The 23,759-nt window shown below is 35.7% G+C and overlaps 1 protein-coding gene across 1 annotated transcript; it reads left to right on the top strand.

The window, feature by feature from the left end:
• The first annotated feature begins 22,833 nt into the window (after positions 1-22,833).
• LOC110685536 lies at positions 22,834-23,418 on the top strand. The gene has a single exon (XM_021862079.1). The coding sequence runs from the start codon at positions 22,834-22,836 to the stop codon at positions 23,416-23,418; it is 585 nt and encodes a 194-aa protein (XP_021717771.1).
• The last annotated feature ends 341 nt before the right edge of the window (positions 23,419-23,759 follow it).

Genomic DNA, 23,759 nt, shown 5'->3' with positions numbered 1-23,759 from the left:
AAGTTTTAGGTTCATTTAGAGTATTTATGGTTCAAAATGGGCAAAATGACTTCTAACTTGCCCATTTTTCATGATTTTAGCTCAATGCTTGAATTAACAGCTTTTTTGCACCTAAGATACTTAGCTATGAATATTTATGGCTTGAAACAACATAAAAAAGCAAATTTACAAGTTTTAGGTTTATTTAGAGTATTTATGGTTCAAAATGGGCAAAATGACTTCTAACTTGCCCATTTTTCATGATTTTAGCTCAATGCTTGAATTAACTGCTTTTTTTCACCTAAGATACTTACTTATTAATATTTATGGCTTGAAACAACATAAAAAAAGCACATTTACAAGTTTTAGGTTCATTTAGAGTATTTATGGTTCAAAATGGGCAAAATGACTTCTAACTTGCCCAGTTTTCATGATTTTAGCTCAATGCTTGAATTAACTGCTATATTACCCCTAAGATACGTACTTATGAATATTTATGGGTTGAAAAAACATAAAAAAAAAAAAGCAAATTTACAAATTTTAGGTTCATTTAGAGTATTTATGGTTCAAAATGGGCAAAATGACTTCTAACTTGCCCATTTTTCATGATTTTAGCTCAATGCTTGAATTAACTGCTTTTTTGCACCTAAGATACTTACTTATTAATATTTATGGCTTGAAACAACATAAAAAAATCAAATTTACAAGTTTTAGGTTCATTTAGAGTATTTATGGTTCAAAATGGGCAAAATGACTTCTAACTTGCCCATTTTTCATGATTTTAGCTCAATGCTTGAATTAACTGCTTTTTTGCACCTAAGATACTTACTTATTAATATTTATGGCTTGAAACAACATAAAAAAAGCAAATTTACAAGTTTTAGGTTCATTTAGAGTATTTATGGTTCAAAATGGGCAAAATGACTTCTAACTTGCCCATTTTTCATGATTTTAGCTCAATGCTTGAATTAACTGCTTTTTTGCACCTAAGAAACTTACTTATTAATATTTATGGCTTGAAACAACGTAAAAAAAGCAAATTTACAAGTTTTAGGTTCATTTAGAGTATTTATGGTTCAAAATGGGCAAAATGACTTCTAACTTGCCCATTTTTCATGATTTTAGCTCAATGCTTGAATTAACTGCTATATTACCCCTAAGATACTTACTTATGAATATTTATGGGTTGAAAAAACATAAAAAAAAAAAGCAAATTTACAAATTTTAGGTTCATTTAGAGTATTTATGGTTCAAAATGGGCAAAATGACTTCTAACTTGCCCATTTTTCATGATTTTAGCTCAATGCTTGAATTAACTGCTTTTTTGCACCTAAGATACTTATCTATGAATATTTATGGCTTGAAACAACATAAAAAAAGCAAATTTACAAGTTTTAGGTTCATTTAGAGTATTTATGGTTCAAAATGGGCAAAATAACTTCTAACTTGCCCATTTTTCATGATTTTAGCTCAATGCTTGAATTAACTGCTTTTTTGCACCTAAGATACTTACTTATTAATATTTATGGCTTGAAACAACATAAAAAAATCAAATTTACAAGTTTTAGGTTCATTTAGAGTATTTATGGTTCAAAATGGGCAAAATGACTTCTAACTTGCCCATTTTTCATAATTTTAGCTCAATGCTTGAATTAACTGCTATATTACCCCTAAGATACTTACTTATGAATATTTATGGGTTGAAACAACATAAAAAAAAAAGCAAATTTACAAATTTTAGGTTCATTTAGAGTATTTATTGTTCAAAATGGGTAAAATGACTTCTAACTTGCCCATTTTTCATGATTTTAGCTCAATGCTTGAATTATCTGCTTTTTTGCACCTAAGATACTTAGCTATGAATATTTATGGCTTGAAACAACATAAAAAAAAGCAAATTTACAAGTTTTAGGTTTATTTAGAGTATTTATGGTTCAAAATGGGCAAAATGACTTCTAACTTGCCCATTTTTCATGATTTTAGCTCAATGCTTGAATTAACTGCTATATTACCCCTAGATACTTACTTATGAATATTTATGGCTTGAAACAACATAAAAAAAACAAATTTACAAGTTTTAGGTTCATTTAGAGTATTTATGGTTCAAAATGGGCAAAATGACTTCTAACTTGCCCATTTTTCATGATTTTTGCTCAATGCTTGAATTAACTACTTTTTTGCACCTAAGATACTTTGTTATTAATATTTATGGCTTGAAACAACATAAAACAAAACAAATTTACAAGTTTTAGGTTCATTTAGAGTATTTATGGTTCAAATTGGGCAAAATGACTTCTAACTTGCCCATTTTTCATGATTTTAACTCAATGCTTGAATTAACTGCTATATTACCCCTAAGATACTTACTTATGAATATTTATGGCTTGAAACAACAGAAAAAAAGCAAATTTACAAGTTTTAGGTTCATTTAGAGTATTTATGGTTCAAAATGGGCAAAATGACTTCTAACTTGCCCATTTTTCATGATTTTAGCTCAATGCTTGAATTAAATGCTTTTTTGCACCTAAGATACTTAGTTATTAATATTTATGGCTTGAAACAAGATAAAAAAAAGCAAATTTATAAGTTTTAGGTTCATTTAGAGTATTTATGGTTCAAAATGGGCAAAATGACTTCTAACTTGCCCATTTTTCATGATTTTAGCTCATGCTTGAATTAACTGCTTTTTTGCACCTAAGATACTTAGCTATGAATATTTATGGCTTGAAACAACATAAAAAAGGCAAATTTACAAGTTTTAGGTTCATTTAGAGTATTTATGGTTCAAAATGGGCAAAATGACTTCTAACTTGCCCATTTTTCATGATTTTAGCTCAATGCTTGAATTAACAGCTTTTTTGCACCTAAGATACTTAGCTATGAATATTTATGGCTTGAAACAACATAAAAAAGCAAATTTACAAGTTTTAGGTTTATTTAGAGTATTTATGGTTCAAAATGGGCAAAATGACTTCTAACTTGCCCATTTTTCATGATTTTAGCTCAATGCTTGAATTAACTGCTTTTTTTCACCTAAGATACTTACTTATTAATATTTATGGCTTGAAACAACATAAAAAAATCAAATTTACAAGTTTTAGGTTCATTTAGAGTATTTATGGTTCAAAATGGGCAAAATGACTTCTAACTTGCCCATTTTTCATGATTTTAGCTCAATGCTTGAATTAACTGCTTTTTTGCACCTAAGATACTTATCTATGAATATTTATGGCTTGAAACAACATAAAAAAAGCAAATTTACAAGTTTTAGGTTCATTTAGAGTATTTATGGTTCAAAATGGGCAAAATAACTTCTAACTTGCCCATTTTTCATGATTTTAGCTCAATGCTTGAATTAACTGCTTTTTTGCACCTAAGATACTTACTTATTAATATTTATGGCTTGAAACAACATAAAAAAATCAAATTTACAAGTTTTAGGTTCATTTAGAGTATTTATGGTTCAAAATGGGCAAAATGACTTCTAACTTGCCCATTTTTCATAATTTTAGCTCAATGCTTGAATTAACTGCTATATTACCCCTAAGATACTTACTTATGAATATTTATGGGTTGAAACAACATAAAAAAAAAAGCAAATTTACAAATTTTAGGTTCATTTAGAGTATTTATTGTTCAAAATGGGTAAAATGACTTCTAACTTGCCCATTTTTCATGATTTTAGCTCAATGCTTGAATTATCTGCTTTTTTGCACCTAAGATACTTAGCTATGAATATTTATGGCTTGAAACAACATAAAAAAAGCAAATTTACAAGTTTTAGGTTCATTTAGAGTATTTATGGTTCAAAATGGGCAAAATGACTTCTAACTTGCCCATTTTTCATGATTTTAGCTCAATGCTTGAATTAACTGCTATATTACCCCTAAGATACTTACTTATGAATATTTATGGGTTGAAACAACATAAAAAAAAAAAAAGCAAATTTACAAATTTTAGGTTCATTTAGAGTATTTATGGTTCAAAATGGGCAAAATGACTTCTAACTTGCCCATTTTTCATGATTTTAGCTCAATGCTTGAATTAACTGCTTTTTTGCACCTAAGATACTTAGCTATGAATATTTATGTCTTGAAACAACATAAAAAAAAGCAAATTTACAAGTTTTAGGTTCATTTAGAGTATTTATGGTTCAAAATGGGCAAAATGACTTCTATCTTGCCCATTTTTCATGATTTTAGCTCAATGCTTGAATTAACTGCTATATTACCCCTAAGATACTTACTTATGAATATTTATTGCTTGAAACAACATAAAAAAAGCAAATTTACAAGTTTTAGGTTCATTTAGAGTATTTATGGTTCAAAATGGGCAAAATGACTTCTAACTTGCCCATTTTTCATGATTTTAGCTCAATGCTTGAATTAACTGCTTTTTTGCACCTAAGATACTTAGCTATGAATATTTATGGCTTGAAACAACATAAAAAAAGCAAATTTACAAGTTTTAGGTTCATTTAGAGTATTTATGGTTCAAAATGGGCAAAATGACTTCTAACTTGCCCATTTTTCATGATTTTAGCTCAATGCTTGAATTAACTGCTATATTACCCCTAAGATACTTACTTATGAATATTTGAATGAAGTATCTTCCTATTGGTGCAGGAAGAGACCCGTTGTGAACTTCTTCACCCGGGCGAATCATATGATGGACCTTTGAATGTTGTTGCCTATTGTAGTGCACAACCGGCTGAACAAGGTACGGTCCATCTTCGTTCTCTTCTGCCTGAGCATTATTCTGTCGGGATCCATTCTGTGGTTCTTGGGTTCAAGGACATCTTAATACCTGTGCCCGTGGAGGAGGATGAGTTCACTACACTCTGGGCAGCAAAAGGTAGTTTTGTGCAATGGCCATCTGCTTGGATACGGTTGATGAACCAAGTAATTAAGATTTAGATTTCACGCTTTAATCTTTTCTTCCCAAGAGTTGGATAGAAATCTTTTTTAACCATTTGTGTGATTTGTCTTATTAGCCATCGAGGAAAAGCCAAACTCCAAAGAAGAGGGTGGAGGGGCCAAAGAACAGGAGTGAACATGGCTCGGTGAGTGGAAAAGCGTCGATGAAGAGCCCTTCACGAGGTTCAACTACGCAAGCTACTCCATTATCTCAGGAGTTAGCTTTTTTGCACAACCGTGTTTGCGTGTTGCCTAATGACAGCCCCATCCAAATCCAACTTCCTAAGGAAATGTTCCACTACGATGATGATGCAACGGCATGGCTATTCAAAGAAGATGTGAAGGAATTTCTAAGTGGTGCAATGCTTAACATTTCCCTCATTCAAATATCCATGAGGTAATTCAACTGGTACTCAATTTATGTTATTCAGTTTAGTGGTGTTTGTCGTTTGGTTTTCGATTAACATTTTGTTATCATGCATGTAGAGCACTCCAGGTGCAAATATGGGAGCTTGAATCTCCTTGTCAAGTTGGGTGGTTGTGCCCTGAGCAAATGTCCACTGCTAGAATCTTAGGCAACTCCGCTGACGTGTTGTACTATGCTGAACGGGGTATCAGGCAATCAGTGAGTGCGGGAGACAAGTTTATATTCGTCCCATACTATGAGGAGTACGTCTGATTATGCTAGTCAAGTTCATTTGTTTTCCCAGTTTATTTGTTGTAATAGGCTAACTATTGATTTGTTTGTCTTGTGTGTAGTTATCATTGGACCCTACTTGTAATTTTTGTTTCCAGTAACACAATCTTCTACTTTGATTCTTCTCGGTTACTTCAAGTAAGAAAGAGCCTCGTGAGGTCCATACTGCAAAAGTAAGCATCTAGTTTGTTTCACTTCTTGTTATTCATTTTCATATCTTAACTCATATGTATTGATTATACTAGTCAAATTTGAACTTATTACTTTGATTTTTTGTAGTACCATGAAGAAGATAAATCCTCGATCTCCTCGAGGTCCTACATGGAAAGCACCCAAGGTAATTCACCCATGATGTTGTGATTTTCTTACTTTACAATGCTTAAGATGTTGCTTATTTGCTATGCATTTTGATTCATGTGCTTTGTTCCTCATGCTAGTGCGCACAACAGGAAAACAGAGTTGACTGTGGCCTATACGTGATGAGATTCATGTATGACATAGTGATGAGTCATTGTACAGACACACGTCAGCTTGAAGAGGTATGCCATTTTGGTTGAAATTGCGTCCCAAAACCTCTTACTTGCTCTTTCTTGTAATCTCAAGCATTAGGAACCTATAACTAAGTGATTATGACATGTTTTAACTAGTTATGAGTTCAATAGACAAGAAATATAGAAAAAAGGCATCCTAGTAGCCAAAATGGCCTTACTTGAGCCATTTTGGTTGAAATTGCGTCCCAAAACCACTTACTTGCTCTTTCTTTTACTCTCAAGCATTAGGCACCTATAACCAAGTGATTATGACATGTTTTAACTAGTTATAATATCAATAGACAAGAAATATAGAAAAAAGGCATCCTAGTAGCCAAAATGGCCTTACTTGAGCCATTTTGGTTTAAATTGCGTCCCAAAACCTCTTACTTGCTCTTTTCTTGTAATCTCAAGAACTAGGAACCTATAACTAAGTGATTATGACATGTTTTAACTAGTTATGAGTTCAATAGACAAGAAATATAGAAAAAAGGCATCCTACTAGCCAAATTGGTCTTACTTCAGCCATTTTGGTTGAAATTGCGTCCCAAAACCTCTTACTTGCTCTTTTCTTGTAATCTCAAGCATTAGTCACCTATAAATAAGTGATAATGACATGTCTTAACTATTTATGAGTTCAATAGACTAGAATTATAGAAAATAGGCATCATAGAAGCCAGAATGGCCTTACTTGGGCTGTTTTTATCGAAAATGCGACCTAAACCCTCATATTGCTATTTTCTTGTAATTTCATTCCTTAGTCACATATAACTAAGTAATAATGTCATGTTTTAACTAGTTATGAGTTCAATAGACAAGAATTATAGAAAATAGGCATCATAGTAGCCAAAATGGCCTTACTTGAGCCATTTTGGTTGAAATTGCGTCCCAAAACCACTTACTTGCTCTTTTCTTGTAATCTCAAGCATTAGTCACATTTAACTAACCCCAATTATTATTAATTCACTTCTACTAACTCACGTTTTGTGTATTCTAAGTTTTGCAAGGGGCAAACGGGACAGCCATACACGAGCGAGGAACTCCATGTAATTCGGGAGATGTTGGCGACCTACATTACATTTAATTTGTAAATATCGTTTACTAGCTAGCTACTTCATCAATCCTAGCCTTAGCTTACTAATTATGTACTATACATGAAACATTTTTCTAATTTATATCATCTCTTGCGATTGTTATTATTATTTATGTTTTGTTATTAGTAATACTAATTATTGTTACTATTATCATAATAATTATTATTATTATTACTATTATAATATTAATAATAATAATAATTATTAATATTAATATTATAATAATATTAATTATTATTATTAATATTAATAATATTGCAGCCAAAAAAAAAATACAGGTCAATGGCAACGGTTAACCGTTGCCAATATTTTTTAAAAAAACCGCGCCATTAACCGTTGCCAACTCAAGAAATTGGCAACGGTTAACCGTTGCCAATTATTTTTAAAAACAAAAAAAAAGGGCGCCATGGTCAATGGCAACGGTTAACCGTTGCCAATTGCTTGAGTTGGCAACGGTTTTGAATCGTTGCCAATTATTTTGGGATTTGGCAACCCTTAAATACGCAACGGTTCAAAACCGTTGCCTTTAGGGGGGTTTGAACCGTTGCCAATCGTGTAGTGCTAAAAGATATACTAACATAACCATAAACCTAAATATATATTCTCTAACTAATATTTTTTAACATAAATATACCTAAATATATATATTATTCTCCTAATTATATCTAGGGAATATATACCACACATATATTTTTCGATATCTCATATCCTAACACCATCTCGCAATTGTAACGGCAGTAACACGTACGTTGCGATTGGAAATTCTTCGCTTTGTTGAAGTCGATCGAGTTGCATTACTCTATTGATGTCGCTTTCAATTTTTTTTTAAATGATGAGAACATTCATCTTTTTCGAACTCATCAGTCATCAATCATGTAGAAACGTAATTCTTTTCGAACCTGCGAATATAACAATTTTGGTTTTTCTTGAGCAAAACCGTGCTCCAATCAATATTGGTTTTTCATGGCAAACCACACTCAAATCTGTTATTGGTTTTATTTTAGAGCAAAACCGAACTCATATCCAAAGGAGCAAAATCATGCTCGAATCAAATCACAAACCTTGTCTCACGGCATAAAGAGAACCGACAAATAAACCCAGTCTCACGGCACAAGGAGAACTAATATATCTTGTCTCACAACACAAGAGAGCCCAAAAAAAGAAAGGTTTTTTTTTTCTTTTTTTAATAAAAATATTGCGCCAAACGTAGCTTTTCTTCATCTCCATGGGTATGTATTACGGGAGAAAGTTCACTCACATACTCTAACAAAATCACATACCATTATATATATATATATATATATATATATATATATATATATATTTAGGGATTTGCTAGAATGAGAATATGAGAAAGCCAGTTAAAAAATGTCACGTGTTTCATATAAAGTACAAGGTACATAAGAAAGGAATATTTGCTTTTTAAAACATTAGAAAGTGGGACATGAGTCAACTTTTAAGTAGTTTTCTCATTTTCTCATTCTTACCTAGCAATTCCCTATATTCATATATGATGGTTAATCACGGTATACCAACCCAAAAAACTTGCCCAGCGGAATTATTTTTTTTTAATGTAATTTTGGCGGATTTTTTTTTTTTAATGTAATTTTGACTAAAAGTTTATTCCACCAGTGGGTTTAATTTTTCAACCCACCGGTACGGAGAAATTTTTTGTGAAAGACCCAAGATCTAACCTGCTTTTGGTTGAAAGAGATAATAGAATGACTTGTTTATTATTCATCAATAGGTAGAGTATTTATACAAAATCTACGCTCATAAGGTAGGAAACAATTTTCCTAAATGATATACTAACATAACCATAAACCTAAAGATATATTCTCTAACTAATATCTTTAACATAAATAAACCTAAATATATTATTCTCCTAATTATATCTAGGGAAAATATATCACACATATATTTTCCAATATCTCATATCCTAACAATTATAAACTATATAATCATTAAAACATTATGGTAATCATATTTCAAACTACTACTAAAGAATTTTCAACGAATGAAGTACGGAGTTTGCTGTGGTTATAGTAGTACTTCATATAAAACTTTTGTTTTGGACTTTTGCTTATTCGTCAACATTTTTACCTTTAATAAGTGTATGAATGAAAATGTTCAAAGTAATTTGGGAGCTGAGTATGAATTAGTAGTCGTATCATCTAGTTAGAAATAGGATATCATCAATTAGTTATAACTTTTTTTTATTTAAACGGTGTTACCAAGATAATAATATCTAATATGTATCTCTATTATATTCTGAATGAAAGTAAAAAAAAATAAATATATAGATAAATACACAAAATAAAGTAAAATAAAAACGAAGTGAGACTTGTGACAAATTTGATTATAATACCAATTGTACCGTGTGCATGATATATAGAGGTGTCAATTTGGGTGTATGAGCCGGGTGTTGTGCGACATCGGAAGCAAAGATCGAAAACAATAAAGAAAACAACAAATAAATTCAATGCAAACAATAAGAACAACACCAAGAATTAACGCGGTTCACTATCAATGTGATAGCTACGTCCACGGGCACCGAGATCAAAGTATTTCACTATTAACCGCAAAGAATTACAAAGATGAATCAAGTCTTTCTGAAGAATGGCTCTCTCTCTGTCTCTTGTAACCCTAACACTAATATTAGGAAGTTTTTACTTGACCGCCACACTCCCCACACAGCTCATCCCCTGAGATATGTCGTCAAAAGAGCTCTTACTTGACCGCCACACTCCCCTTGCACATTCGCCACAAGAAATGGCTAAGTTTCAGAGGACCACCAAGCTTCCAAATAATATGCCAAGCTTCCTTTCTTTCTTCATTAGCCTCGTCAACCACACCAATATTGTGATCCCTCCTTCCAAACCAATACCCAAATTTTACATTGTAAATGCCATCTTTTGATGGACCCAAAACAATGAATTATTAGGCATTGAAAAAGTTAAGGGTATTTTAAGAATGGACTTACAATTGTCAGCTAAAAATAGCTCCCACTGCATTTCAGAATTCCAGCTAGCCGAAGGTGCATCAATCAACTTTGACACCCGCAAATTCGGGTTATATTGCGAACCACATGTAGGAACTTTTGTTGGTGTCCCAGGAAACCATGTATCGAACCAAACACAAACAGTTTCTCCATTTCCTATCCTCGATTGAATTTCGTCCAGCAGCAAAGATTTGGAACCCCACAAGCTACGCCAAGTATAACTTGGATTAAAACCTATATTAGCCTCCAGAACCGAGCTGTGTTTAAAATAACGAGCCTTTAGGATTGCATGGAGCAAAGAGGACTGATCCAAAAAAAGTTGCCACACTTGCTTAGCTAGAAGAGCTTGGTTGAAAACTTTAAGGTCACGAAATCCCATACCGCCCATCGGTTTCGGCCTACATAAATTGTCCTAGCTATGCCAATGCATTTTCCTAGCCGAAGCTGAGGAATCCCACCAAAATGGTGCCATTAGTGAATGAATATCATCAAGTAGACCATCGGGTATTTTAAAGATACTCATCATATATGTCAGAATTGCCTGAGCCACAACTTTCATCAGTATTTCCTTTCTAACTCTCGATAATAATTTCTCCTTCCACCTTTAAAATTTTCTTCCACATCCTCTCCTTTAATCCAATAACAATCGCCTTTTTCGATTTTCCAATGATAGTAGGCATTCCTAAGTATATCTCATGTTTTTCTACCTCTTTAACTCAAAAAATATCAACTATTTCTTGCCTTGTTGACTGATGAGTGTCATTTATGGCACTCAAATGGTGTTATTTTATAAAGTTTTTTTATTGCTTTTATAGCCTTCTTTCTATCTTTTCTCCTAGTTTTGACCTTATATTCTCTAGTTTATCTCTTTCTTGCTTATTTTACTTTTTCTTCTATTTTCGTAGATTTTATTGTGTTTTCTCTTTTATTTGTTCTCCTTTCTTGTTTATAGGTGTAAGGTGAAGCTCGAAACCCCTCATGATGATTTATCGGGTTAAAAGATGCTCAAAGTGTAAGGTGGAAGCTCTTACATAGCTCATAAGGCAAGGAGTGGCTAGCTTCAAGATTTGATGATTGCGCTCGCATGAAAATATACCCACCGTAACTCCATTTTGGGACTGCCATATCTAGTGATGATCAACAGAAGTGCACCACCTACATCACGAGCGCATAAGGAAGTCCCTTGCTCTAGTGGCATGGGCGCGTAACCTGGGTTTCCTGCTCTGTACCCAGATCATCGCGGGCGCGCTTGCTCGTGAGAGGGCGCGCCCGGACGGGTCTTTTTTTGGACTTCTTTCTTATTCCTCCCTAGTTAGTTATACTATATACAGTTATTTCCTTCTATTTTGATGGACAACTAGAATTAGACTTCAATTTTCATTTTTGCATTAGATTTTAGAGAGAAATTGGTGATTTCTACTTTTAATCCTCTTCTAATTTGAATGTAAGCACAATTTCTTGAATTTGATCAAAGTTTGTAAGATTCTTCTTCATCTTAATTCAATCTCTTGCATTTGATTTTGTTAGTTGTTGCAATTTCAAGTTTGTTGGTTGATTTGATCTTGATTAGTTTACGTTGCAATTATAATGATGTTAATGATGATTAGCTTAATTTTGCTTCTTCAATTCACAATGATTAGTGAGTAGAATCCTTGCTAGGGTGATGGTGAAGCATGCATGAATGATGGATCATTGCTAATTGAAGGAATTTTATTGATTGAATGTTATAATTAAATTGGTTGATAGAATTGTGCATGTGTTGGGATTGATAGGAGTAGCTAACCTTGATTTTCAAGCTAGATTGAATTGTGATTCCTAATGACATGACCACTTGATTTAGGGATTGCATTTATTGATTGAATTCAAACTGTGATTCTGCTTGTTAGTCATTCATAGAGGAAACCTAGCTTGACTTCTAGGAGATAACCTTTTGAGTTCTTTCTATTGCCATTATTATTTTCTCTTCCAACATTTGGTTGATCGATTCCCCTCAATTAGCATCTCTATCTTGATTGCATGTGGATCCTAATCCCTAGTACTTTTGATATTGAATTTCTTTAGTGATTTAGTTGTTTTGATACCATAGCTTACACAATCAACACCTTTCTTGCTTCAAAGTAGCTTGACTTTAGGCTCTAGTAACCTCTCTCCCATTCCTCGTGGATCCACCCTTGACTTACCCCTATATTCTTGTTAGGTTTAGTTTAGTGTTTACAACTTTGGTAGGGATTTGAGTATTCAACGACGTGTTTAAAACTCCTCTATCAAATGGCGTGTTGCTGGGGAATGGCGTAGTTTGTTTTCTATAGTTGTAGAGTCTACTTCATTTTATTTGAAAACAAAAAAGATTTTTCCTTTTAGAATACATTTGTAGCCATGCTTCTAATTGTTTCATTTGAGATTGTATGCATAGTGCACAAGCTCGTTCTCTTGTGCCTTTTGATCCGGAGATAGAGAGGACAATTTCTATAAGAAGAGTTGCTAAGTGTTCTTTGAGTTCTAGTCCTCCAAGAGACGAGGTGCAACAAGAATTTGAACAAGCAAGCATGGGTGACAATCCAAGAGTTATGTTGAAAGAGTTGGGTATTCCCGGTGCTTATAGATTTAAAAGTGGCATTGCACCACCTACAACTCCCGCCAATGACTTTGAGATCCGTTTGGCCATGATAACATTGATTTAAAGGATGCAATTTAGTGGAGCTAAACATGAAAGCCCCCTAAATCATCTCAAGGGGTTTGAGAAGTATTGTAACATGATCAAGGTCAATGGTGTAAGCCAAGAGTTCATTCTCTTGAAGCTCTTTCCCTTTTCACTCATAGGAAGAGCTTTGGAATGGTTGGATAAGGAGGTGTAGCCAAATTCATTGAGAACTTGGGATGAGGTCACCAAGGAATTTTTGTCAAGGTTTTACTCCCAAAAGAAAACGACGGAAGCTAAAGCTCTCATTCAAAGTTTCATGCAAAAGCCTAGTGAAAGTCTCTATGAAGCTTGGGAGAGGTACAAGGAGTACCAAAGAGAGTGCCATCATTATGGAATTTCCACCTATCAAGTGATTCAAATTTTCTATGATGGACTGAGCCCTCAAGGCAAGTCATGCCTTGATGCGAGAGCAAGAGACCCTATAATGAATAGGACGGAAGAAGTGGTTGTAGACATCATTGAAGACGTGATAAGACACTAAATGGATTGGTAAGATAGTTAGAGAGAGTCTACAAGTAAGAGTGGCTCCACGGTTTATTCTGTCGATCATGTAAATGCCATCAACAAGTTGTCGTCCCAAATTTCAAATCTAGGGAAGGAGATGACTTCTATCAAAGCCAAATTGGAGAGTGATTCTTCACAAGCGCCCATTCTTCCCTCCAGAAATAAGGGGAGAGTTACATCATCTAACCCTACTCCTCCTTATACTTCCAATAACATGCCTAGTGGATGCTTGTTTTGTAATGTTTGTGGTTCATATGATCACGATGCATATAATTTCCCTCATTCTTTTTCAGATGGATGTGATGATTTTGATGGTAATGAGAGTGAGCATGTGTATTATGTGTCTAATAACAATGGATCACAATTTGATAATCAAAGAGGTCAAGGCAATAGGAATTACCACAACCAAAGAAATTTTGACATCTATAACCAAGGTTGTAGTTATAGGAACCAAGGAAACGAAGGTTTCCGAGGTAACTATAACAATCAAGGTTATAGTGGCCAAAATCAAAATCAAGGCTTTTGTAATCATAACCAAAACTTTGGAAATCAAAATCAAGCTTATGGTAATTAAAACCAAGCTAGAGGTAATTAGAACAACCAAGGTAGAGGCAATTTCAAAACAATTCACAAAGAGGCCCTCCACCCGGTTTCGTTCCAAATACCCAGGCTCAAGGTGATAATTCCTATGCACTTGTAGACATATGATCGTGTCTCCCCAAAAACCAAACCCAGTTGATGAGTACCTTTCACGTCTTTGATGATTGAGTTAGGTGAAGAGTTTAAGAGTCTCGTAAATTTTCTTTATCCTTGACCATTTCTAACCTTTCCTAAAAAGTTTTAAATCAAAATCATTCATTTTGTGCCTTTAAAGCCAAAATCATTCATTTTGTGTCCTCTTTATAAAAACGTCCAAACCAGATTATTTTGGTCCATAATTCTAGTCCAATCATTTTTTAGTTGAATGAGGTTTGAAAAGAGCTTTCCAATGATATATTATAAGCCCAAATCCGAGTTATAACGAAGAAGTTATGGCCAAAATACTAAATCGAGCCCAAACCGAACCTTACCTGCGACCTAATGACCATGTGGAGGGTCCATTAACCTTAACCTCATTCCTAAACCAATTAAGATTTATTATGAGCTTCTAGAATCCTCTAGAAGGTTGCTTTCAATCCTAAATCCCTTAGGATTTATTATTAGCTTCTAGAATCCTCTATAACGTTCCAATTTATCCTGTTTTTGAAAAGATAAAGATTTAAGAATTTACTTCGGATAAAACACTTATTTTTCAAGGATTTTAATTCTGATAATATTAGAATACGTACGGAAATTCTATTAACCCAATTTGATTGGATGTTGGATTTCGTACGGATCCTATCTTCTAAAAAGCGTCGCTAAGCGATAGAAATATCGCACTGCGATAAGCCTATCGCGCGGCGATAAATTTATTGCGTCGCGATAGAAACCGTTTTACTCCGAGTTGGGTTCTGACTCTTTTCTGATCTTCGAACCTCGTTTTTCCCTATAAATAAAGGTCGTTTCACCCCGTTTTCAGCCATCAACAAGGTTGATCACCAACAATCATCATCTAATTCCCTCTCTAAGCCAAAATCTTTTCTCTCTCCCTCTTTCTTTCTTAGCAGCTTAAACACATCCCAACACCTTCTTGGTATCATACATCATACCTCCTTCACGAGCTTCGAATACTGCAAGCCAATCTCGTAATTGCCTTCGACCTCGACGTTAAAGGTTTATAGTTCTGAGGGTTTGGTCCCATATCTGTATTTCAATTATTATTTGATTTATTTGTTTGATTTAATCTTTCTTGAACTTACTAACATGTGTATTGTTTTGGTAGAAAGAAGTACGAGGCATCAAAGTGAGTAATTCGATTACTTATTTATTCCTTTGATATAGAAATCATGCTTAGGATGTTATCTCCTAGTATCATGTTAGGATGCTTTTGTGATTCCTAATATCATGATAGGACGTTGATTTTGATCCCTAGTATCATGTTTAGGGTGTTAACTGATATTTTTAATATCATGTTTCTAGTATCATGTTTAGGATAAAGCTTTGATCTTTTTTAGGACATGCTAGGGTTTGTTATTAATCCGTTTAGTATCATGCCTAGGATCTTGCTATTAATCATGTTTCGATGGTATTATTATGATGATGATTGTTGTGTCAATTATACGTTGCTTGATTGCTCAATATTTATTGCTATTGCTTGATCACACCTTTTCTGTAGGTTTAAAGGGAAATTGTACTTGAAATCAAGCCTAATAAGATAACTAATAATTTGAATTTAGGCTACTATGATTTTAATTCAAGTGATCGCTAATATTAGGTTTATTTGTGCATTAGATATATTAAACAGGTTTAGGGCTAACTTGTTGTATATATGTTGATCGGGAAGCGTACATGAATATCATAAGAATTAAGTAGAGGCCGATTTAGAGCGGGTTCAATCTCTTTTAGATTGGATTTGTACCATCATCCCCGAATATCCAGTCATGATTCTGGACCACTATGGAGTTAGCGATCTCTCTGATCGTGAATGGGTTGTAACCTTCACACCCGTGAACGGTTTACAAGTTCCTAAAACTTGTTGGCGACTCTTTTATCTCTAGCTTCCTTCCCTTTGGACGCCACCATGCCTAAAGGAATGATCACAGTGGGACTCAAAGTTGATGTTTAAAATATTCCCCACAACCACCCTCTTCTTCTAGGTATAATTTGGAAGATATCATTAAAAATCAAACCAAGTTGTTGAATACTTACATGGCGGTTAGCGATAAAAAATTCAATGAGATGATGACTCATAGTAAGATGTTAGAGAACCAAATCACTCATTTGGCCAATACCTTGAAAGAGAGTGTAAGCCCTTCTTCTCTATCTTCACAAGGAATTGACCCTAACAAACCAGTTTATTCTATCACGACTAGGAGTGGCAAGGTTTTAGTAGAGAGCGTTTCTAAGAGGAGTCAAAATCGTGAGTAGGTGAGCGATTTGGAACAAAGAAGTTACAACCTCCCAAAGCTAAGCTGTCAAGGCAGGGAATTATGCATGGACGTGCAACAAAATGGCACGTCCGTGCAAAAATCTGCACGACCAAGCAGACCTGCTCGATTCTCCCACTTTTTCACCCTTCTGCACGTCCGTGCCAAACTCGGCACGTCCTTGCAGAGCCTTGCATGTCTGTGCCAAATTTAGCAAGTCCGTGCAAGCCTGTTTCCGGGCTCTTTCCTCGTTTTCTCCGTCCTTTTTGTTTTGAGGGGGATATATATACCCCCTTGAGCTCATTTTGTACGGATATTGAAGTTTATAGAGCTTTCTCATAGTTTGTAATCTTAGAACATTAAAACTCTCAAATCATTAGCTAGATTTTAATTAATAGCTTGGAAAATTCAATTTCAACCATTACAGAAGACATGATTCCACCATTGTTGTTCAAGTTTGAAGCTTCTAGTAGCATTCTCTTTCCTTACTGTTCTATCTTCTCTCATCTTAGTTGTTAATTATTTGTTTAATTCTTGCATGCTTAGATTGTTAATTAGTTTAATTCTTAGTTTGAATTTGTTCATGAATTGCTCAAACCCTTTAATTTGCTTTATTTCCCATGGATTGTGAGTAGTCTATTTTCTAGGGTTTGGGTAAAACCCTCAATGTAGTCACAAAGAATTTGTTGGATGTGCTAATTTGGTAATTATTGGGTGTTAATTAGTTGAGCTTAAGTGGTTTCATTTTTTAGTTCTTGTATATGGCCATTGCTAGAATTATTTATCCAAGTTTTCTCAACGAAGGATCGAGAGTGAACTTGAGTTAGCTCCCTTATGCTTAATCGACTTGAAATGCCATGAGAATAGGAATTTCCAGTCAAGGGAATGTTTACGTCATCATGATTATGCTTTAACACTTGTTTTATGCTTTGTAACCACGAGAGTAGGTTGTATTCATGATTCAAGTAATCTCTCTAGCTTGAGAGAGTAGTTGGGTGCCTTAGATGACTTCCCCTATTCTATCCCCTTAATTTACCTTGATTGTTGCAAGCTATTTGTGATTTATGATGAATTTAAATGGTATAACTCGAGTCTTAGATTCCTCTTAATATTGTTAATCTCCCCTTAGCTTTTAGTTGTTTGAAACTAGTAGTATTTACTTAAAACCAAACAAATATCGACTTCATTTAGCTTATTTGAACGGTAGTGTCTCGGTGGTTGGTTCAACGCCTCTCTTGGGTTCGACCCTTTCTTACTCTTCCTATTAGTTAGTGAGACCAAGATAAGATTTATTTTGGTAGGCTCGACGATGGCCTATCAAAATTTTGGCGCCGTTGCCGGGAAGGCAAAGTCACATTTAATGTATTACTGTTGAATGAGATTAAATGTGTGTATATGTATAATAGTTTTCTTACCTTAATTTTTGTTTATGTGTGTTTAGCTTGTGATAATCATTACTAACATTTCTCTTAGCTTTGTTTGACTTAGCATGATACGAAAGAGTAAGCAATCACCCCTTATTCCCGTTGATCTAGAGCTAAATAGGACTTTGAGAAACGTGAGGAGACTTTTGCAAGGCACACCCGAGCTCTCCATTGTATATTCGGATTCCGATCCGGAAGAGGTTTTTGGAACCAACGAAGAAGATAACAAGGGAGAGAATCCTCCTCCACCTTTGCTACGAGACTATGACCACCCCAACGCATTCCAACTTCGGAGTGGCATACGTCTCCCCACCACAAATGCAAACAACTTTGAGCTTTCACCTTAACTCATCTGCATGATTCAAAGCGATCAATTCGGAGGTAGTTCTCATGAGTGTCCTTTTGCTCATTTGGACATCTTTCGTGAGTTATGTAAAACCATTAAGCAAAACAACATTTCAGAAGAGTTCATCCGTATGCACATGTTTCAATTCTCCCTCCGTGATAAAGCAAAGCATTGGTTGAGAACAATTGAAGAGGGATCATTGAGTACATGGGACGAAGTCACTAGAGCCTTTCTTGGAAAGTATTGTCCTCCGAAAAAGACCACCGAGTTAAGAAGAAAGATCACCAATTTCAATCAAGACATTGTTGAAACATTGAGTGAAGCTTGGGAGCGTTTCAAAGATTACAAGGAAATGCCCCCACCATGGTTTTACATCATGGATTATTGTACAAAGATTCTATGATTCCGGGCTAACCTTGATTCCGGGGCCGGTGGTAGCCTCAATAAGCTATCGGTGGATAATGCATTTAAGATAATTGAGGAAGTGGCCAAGCATTATGCATATGGAGGTGATCGAAGGCAACCCCTCAAACAAAGAAGGGTGGAATCCATGATCTTAGTGCAATAGACCTTATTGCATCAAAGTTCGATATGCTAGCTCACAAGCTAGATCAAGCCACCCTCACACCCTCAAGCTCTTCCTCAGAAGTCATATCTTGTGAGACTTGTGGAGGAAATGATCGCTTGTCCTCCTATTGCAACTTAACAAATCAAGAGCAAGCGACGGCAATTGGGCAAAGAAATGAGCAATACTCCCAATCCTACAACCAAAGTTGGAAACCCCAACAAAACACGGGATGGAAGCAACACAACCAAGGACCCCCACAAAACAACTACAACCAAAATCAAAACCAACCTCAAAACCACTACAACCAAACCCATTCTCAAAACCAACAAGCTCCATATCGACATCCTAACCATAGGGATCAAAACCAACAAAGACCACAATATAACCAACCCACTCCTCCTCCTCCACCTCCTCAAAAGACTAGCCTTGAATCCGTTCTTGAAACTTTCATGACACAATAAGTAAGGAACAATGCGGATATGAATGCAAACATCCAACAACTTCAAGCGCACAATAAGATAATTTAGAGCCAATTGGCTCAAATTGCATAACAAGTTGGAATTTCATCCTCCAATCCTAGTGGTCACTTTCCAAGATCAACGGTAGTGAACCCAAAGGAGAAAGATTAGGTTATTACTTTGAGATCGGGAAGAGGTTATGAGGGTCCGGTTATGAGTGAAGAGGAGCCACAAAAGAGAGATGAGGGAGTTAGGGTGAGAAGTGAGGATGATATTGAAAATGAAGTAATTGAAGTTGAGAGAAAAGAGCAACAAAAGAGTGATGAGGGAGCCACAAAGAAAAATGAGGGAGATGAAGAAAGAATAGAAAAGCCCCCCATGAGAGTATATAAGGCCCCCATTCCATTTCCACATAGAATTGTAGAGAAGAAGTTGAATGAGAAGTTTTCAAAATTTCTTGAAGTCATGAGAGGACTTCAAGTGAACATCCCCTTTCTTCATGCTACGTCACAAATGTCTACCTATGAAATTTTTTTGAAGGATCTTCTATCCAACAAGAGTAGGCTTCAAGAGAGTACAACCATCTCCCTTCCTAAGGAGGTGAGTGCAATCATTCAAAACAAGCTTCCCCAAAAGCTTGGTGACCCCGGTAGCTATGCAATACCGGTGAAGATTGGAGATTTGGATGCGATGGATGCTTTGTGTGATCTTGGGGTAAGTGTGAGCTTGAATTTCCTATTATATTGCAAGGAGCTTGAAAGTTGGAGACTTGAAACCAACAAGAATGTCCTTATAATTAGCCAACCACACGGTTAGACTATCTTTGGGGATTCTTGAAGATGTACCGGTTTAAGTTGGAAGAGTATTTGTGCCATGTGATTTTGTGGTAATGGAGATGGAAGAAGATACAAGAGTACCCCTCATCTTGGGGAGACCATTTTTTAACACCGCGGGAGTAGTGATTGATATGAAGGAAGGAAGATTGACTTTAAATGTGGGAGATGATAAAATTTCATTTTCATTCTCACAAACTTTGAAAAAGCCATTGATTGATGGGGTTCATAGAATTGACACATTGGAGAAGGACTTAGAAGAGTTCCAAGAAAGATTGTATGAAAGAGATCCTTTACAAGCTACCCTAATGGGAGGCTTAGTTGAGGAGGGTGAAGAAGCAAAGGGGTATGATCTCTTACTCAACCAACCTTTGGTCCACGATGTGATGAAATTTGAAGTGCATAACGTGGAAGCAATAGGAGAGGACTACGCCTCCTCCTAAGGTTGAACTTAAACGCCTTCCCCCTCTACTTAAATATGTTTTTCTTGATAATAGTGAGAGTTATCTAGTTATTTTCAATGCTACGCTCGATGACACCTCCCTTAAGAAACTCCTAGTTGTTTTAAGGGAGTATAGAGATGTCATTGGGTACAAAATTGATGACATTAAGGGGTTAAGTCCCACCATATGCATGCATAAAATTCTACTTGATGATGATCATGCTTCCTCGATTGAGCACCAAAGAAGGCTCAATCCAAACATGAAGGAAGTGATGAAAGAAGAAGTTTTGAAACTTCTTGAAGTGGGCATAATCTACCATATCTCCGATAGTAAGTGGGTTAGCCCGATTCAAGTTGTGCCTAAAAAGGGAGGCATGACCATCATCAAAAATGATAAGGGTGAGACAATTTCTACGAGGTCGGTCACCGGGTGGAGGATGTGTATTGATTATCGAAAATTGAATAAATCCACCCGGAAAGACCACTTCCCACTCCCCTTCATTGATCAAATATTGGAAAGACTAGAATCACATAGTCATTATTGCTTCTTGGATGGATACTCGGGATTCTTCCAAATCCCAATCCAACCCTAGGATCAAGAAAAGACTACATTCACATGCCCGTTTGGCACCTTTGCTTATCAAAGGATGCCATTTGGACTTTGTAATGCACCTTCCACGTTTCAAAGGTGTATGATGTCTATCTTTTATGACATGCTTGAATCATCAATCAAGGTATTCATAGATGATTTTTTTGTTTTTGGTTCATCTTTTGACACTTGTCTTTCGAATTTGATTAAAGTGTTAAAAAGATGTCAAGAGGTGAACTTAGTTTTGAATTGGGAAAAATGTTATTTCATAGTAGAGCTAGAGGAGGGCATTTTTCTTGGTCATGTGATTTCTAGTAGAGGCATTGAAGTAGATCGTGCCAATATTGAGGTAATTGAGCGCATCCCAGCCTCTACAAATGTGAAGGGGATAAGGAGCTTTCATGGACATACGGGTTTTTACCGCCGGTTCATAAAGGATTTTTCAAAAATTGCAAAGCCACTCACTCAATTGTTGGTAAAGGATGCCCCTTTTGTGTTTACTATTGATTGTTTGCTAGCATTTGATAGGTTGAAGGAGGCCTTGATTTCGGCCCCTATCATTCAACCCCCTAATTGGGAGCTTCCTTTCGAGCTCATGTGTGATGCTTCGGATTTTGCCGTTGGGTCTGTTCTTGGACAAAGGAAGCACAAGAAGCTTCATGCTATCTATTATACTAGCAAAACATTGGAATAGGCACTTGTTCATGCAACCACGGAAAAGGATTTTCTAGCCATTGTTCATGCAATTGAGAAGTTTAGGTCCTACTTGTTGGGCTCTAAGGTCATAGTCTTCACCGACCATTCGGCCTCAAAGTACCTTTTGTCCAATAAGGAACCAAAGCCAAGATTGATACGATGGGTCTTGCTCTTGCAAGATTATGACATTGAGATTAGAGACAAAAATGGTGCCGAAAATGTGGTGGTCGATCATCTTTCACGATTGCCTATCTTTGTAGGTGATCTTGATAACTTGCTAATTGATGATTCATTTCCAGATGATCAACTATTTTCTATCCTTCAAGCACCGACACCATGGTTTGCGGACATTGCAAACTACTTTTCTTACTCTATTATTCCTCCCGGCCTCACCTATGAACAAAAAAGGAAGTTTCTTCATGATGTTCGCCAATACTTTTAGGACGACCCATTGCTCTTTAAACAAGGTGTTGATGGCCTTTTTAGGAGGTGTGTCCCAGATGATGAGATTGAAGATGTTATCACAATGTGTCACTCCTCACCTTGTGGAGGGCATATGAGTGCTAACAAAACCTTGGCAAAAGTCTTGCAATGTGGTTTCTATTGGCTTACAATGTTCAAAGATGTGTGGGGTGTAGTGAAATCTTGTGACCGGTGTCAAAGAACCGGCAATATTTCAAGAAGAAGTGAAATGCCTTTGAACAACATTCTTGAGTTGGAGATATTCAATGTATGGGGCATAGATTTTATGAGGCCTTTCCTGACTTTTTTGGGGAATAAATTCATTCTTGTGGCCGTTGATTACGTGTCAAAGTGGGTAGAAGCGGTTGCATCTCCTACTAATGATGCTAAGGTGGTGGTCAAGCTATTCAAAAAGATTATTTTCCCAAGGTTCGAGGTGCCACGTGCCGTCATTAGTGATGGAGGTTTGCATTTTTCAAAGCGGTCCTTCCAAGCTCTCCTTGAGAAGTAAGGTGTGAGGCACAAGGTCTCATTGGCTTACCACCCACAAACAAGTGGTCAAGCCGAGATTTCAAACCGGGAGATAAGATGATCTTAGAGAAGACAGTGGATAGGTCTAGAAAAGATTGGTCTACGAAACTAGATGATGCTCTATGGGCCTACCGCACCGCATTCAAGACTCCCATTGGAACCACACCTTACAAGCTTGTATATGGGAAATCATGTCATTTGCCGGTAGAACTTGAGCATCGTGCTCATTGGGCTATTAAAACCTTGAACTTTGACCTTCAAGGTGCCAGTGAAAATAGGTTGCTTGACCTCCATGCCTTGGAAGAGCTAAGATTGGATGCATATGAGAGTGCACGGATCTACAAGGAAAAAACCAAGGCTTGGCATGACAAGTGTATCAACAAAAGAGAGTTTAAGGAAGGTGACAAAGTCTTGTTATTTAATTCCTGGTTGAAGTTGTTTCCGGGTAAGCTAAAATCCAGATGGAGTGGGCGTTTAACCGTCAAAAGGGTGTTTCCATATGGTGCAATCGAAATCTCCAATGAAAATGGTGAACCATTCAAAGTGAATGGCCAAAGACTAAAGCCATACTTTGATGATTTTGTGCATAAAGAGGACAAATTTGTTCACCTTGACGAATTTGATATTCCTCATTCACGTTGATCCCGCAATGTTGTCAAGCTAGTGACGTTAAAGAAGCGCTTCTGGGAGGCAATCCGAGTTTCTTACCTTAGACTATTATTTCACTCCCCTTATTTTAATTTTTTACTAACCTTTGTCTTTTATTATCCTTGTAGGTATAATTGATAAAAGGAGAAGTGAGAAAAGATTTTTGGGAGGATTTAATTCCAATAATAATGATAATAATATGGGAAATATATAATATGTGTATATATACTCATAAAAAAATAATAAATAAATAAGTAAATAAGTGTAGGTCTGGTGTTCTGCACGGACGTGCAACAACCTGCACGGGCATGCAAAACGCCCGAAATCAAGGCAGT

The sequence above is a fragment of the Chenopodium quinoa genome, unplaced genomic scaffold (assembly GCF_001683475.1).
Source record: "Chenopodium quinoa cultivar QQ74 unplaced genomic scaffold, ASM168347v1, whole genome shotgun sequence".
In the NCBI taxonomy this organism is placed as follows: Eukaryota; Viridiplantae; Streptophyta; class Magnoliopsida; order Caryophyllales; family Amaranthaceae; genus Chenopodium; species Chenopodium quinoa.
Note: the sequence above shows the minus strand (reverse complement) of the source record. Positions and strands in the feature narration are given on the sequence as shown.

Coding starts and splice junctions, on each gene's coding strand:
- LOC110685536 (XM_021862079.1), top strand. CDS start 22,834: ATGATCTTAGAGAAGACAGTGGATAGGTCTAGAAAAGATTGGTCTACG.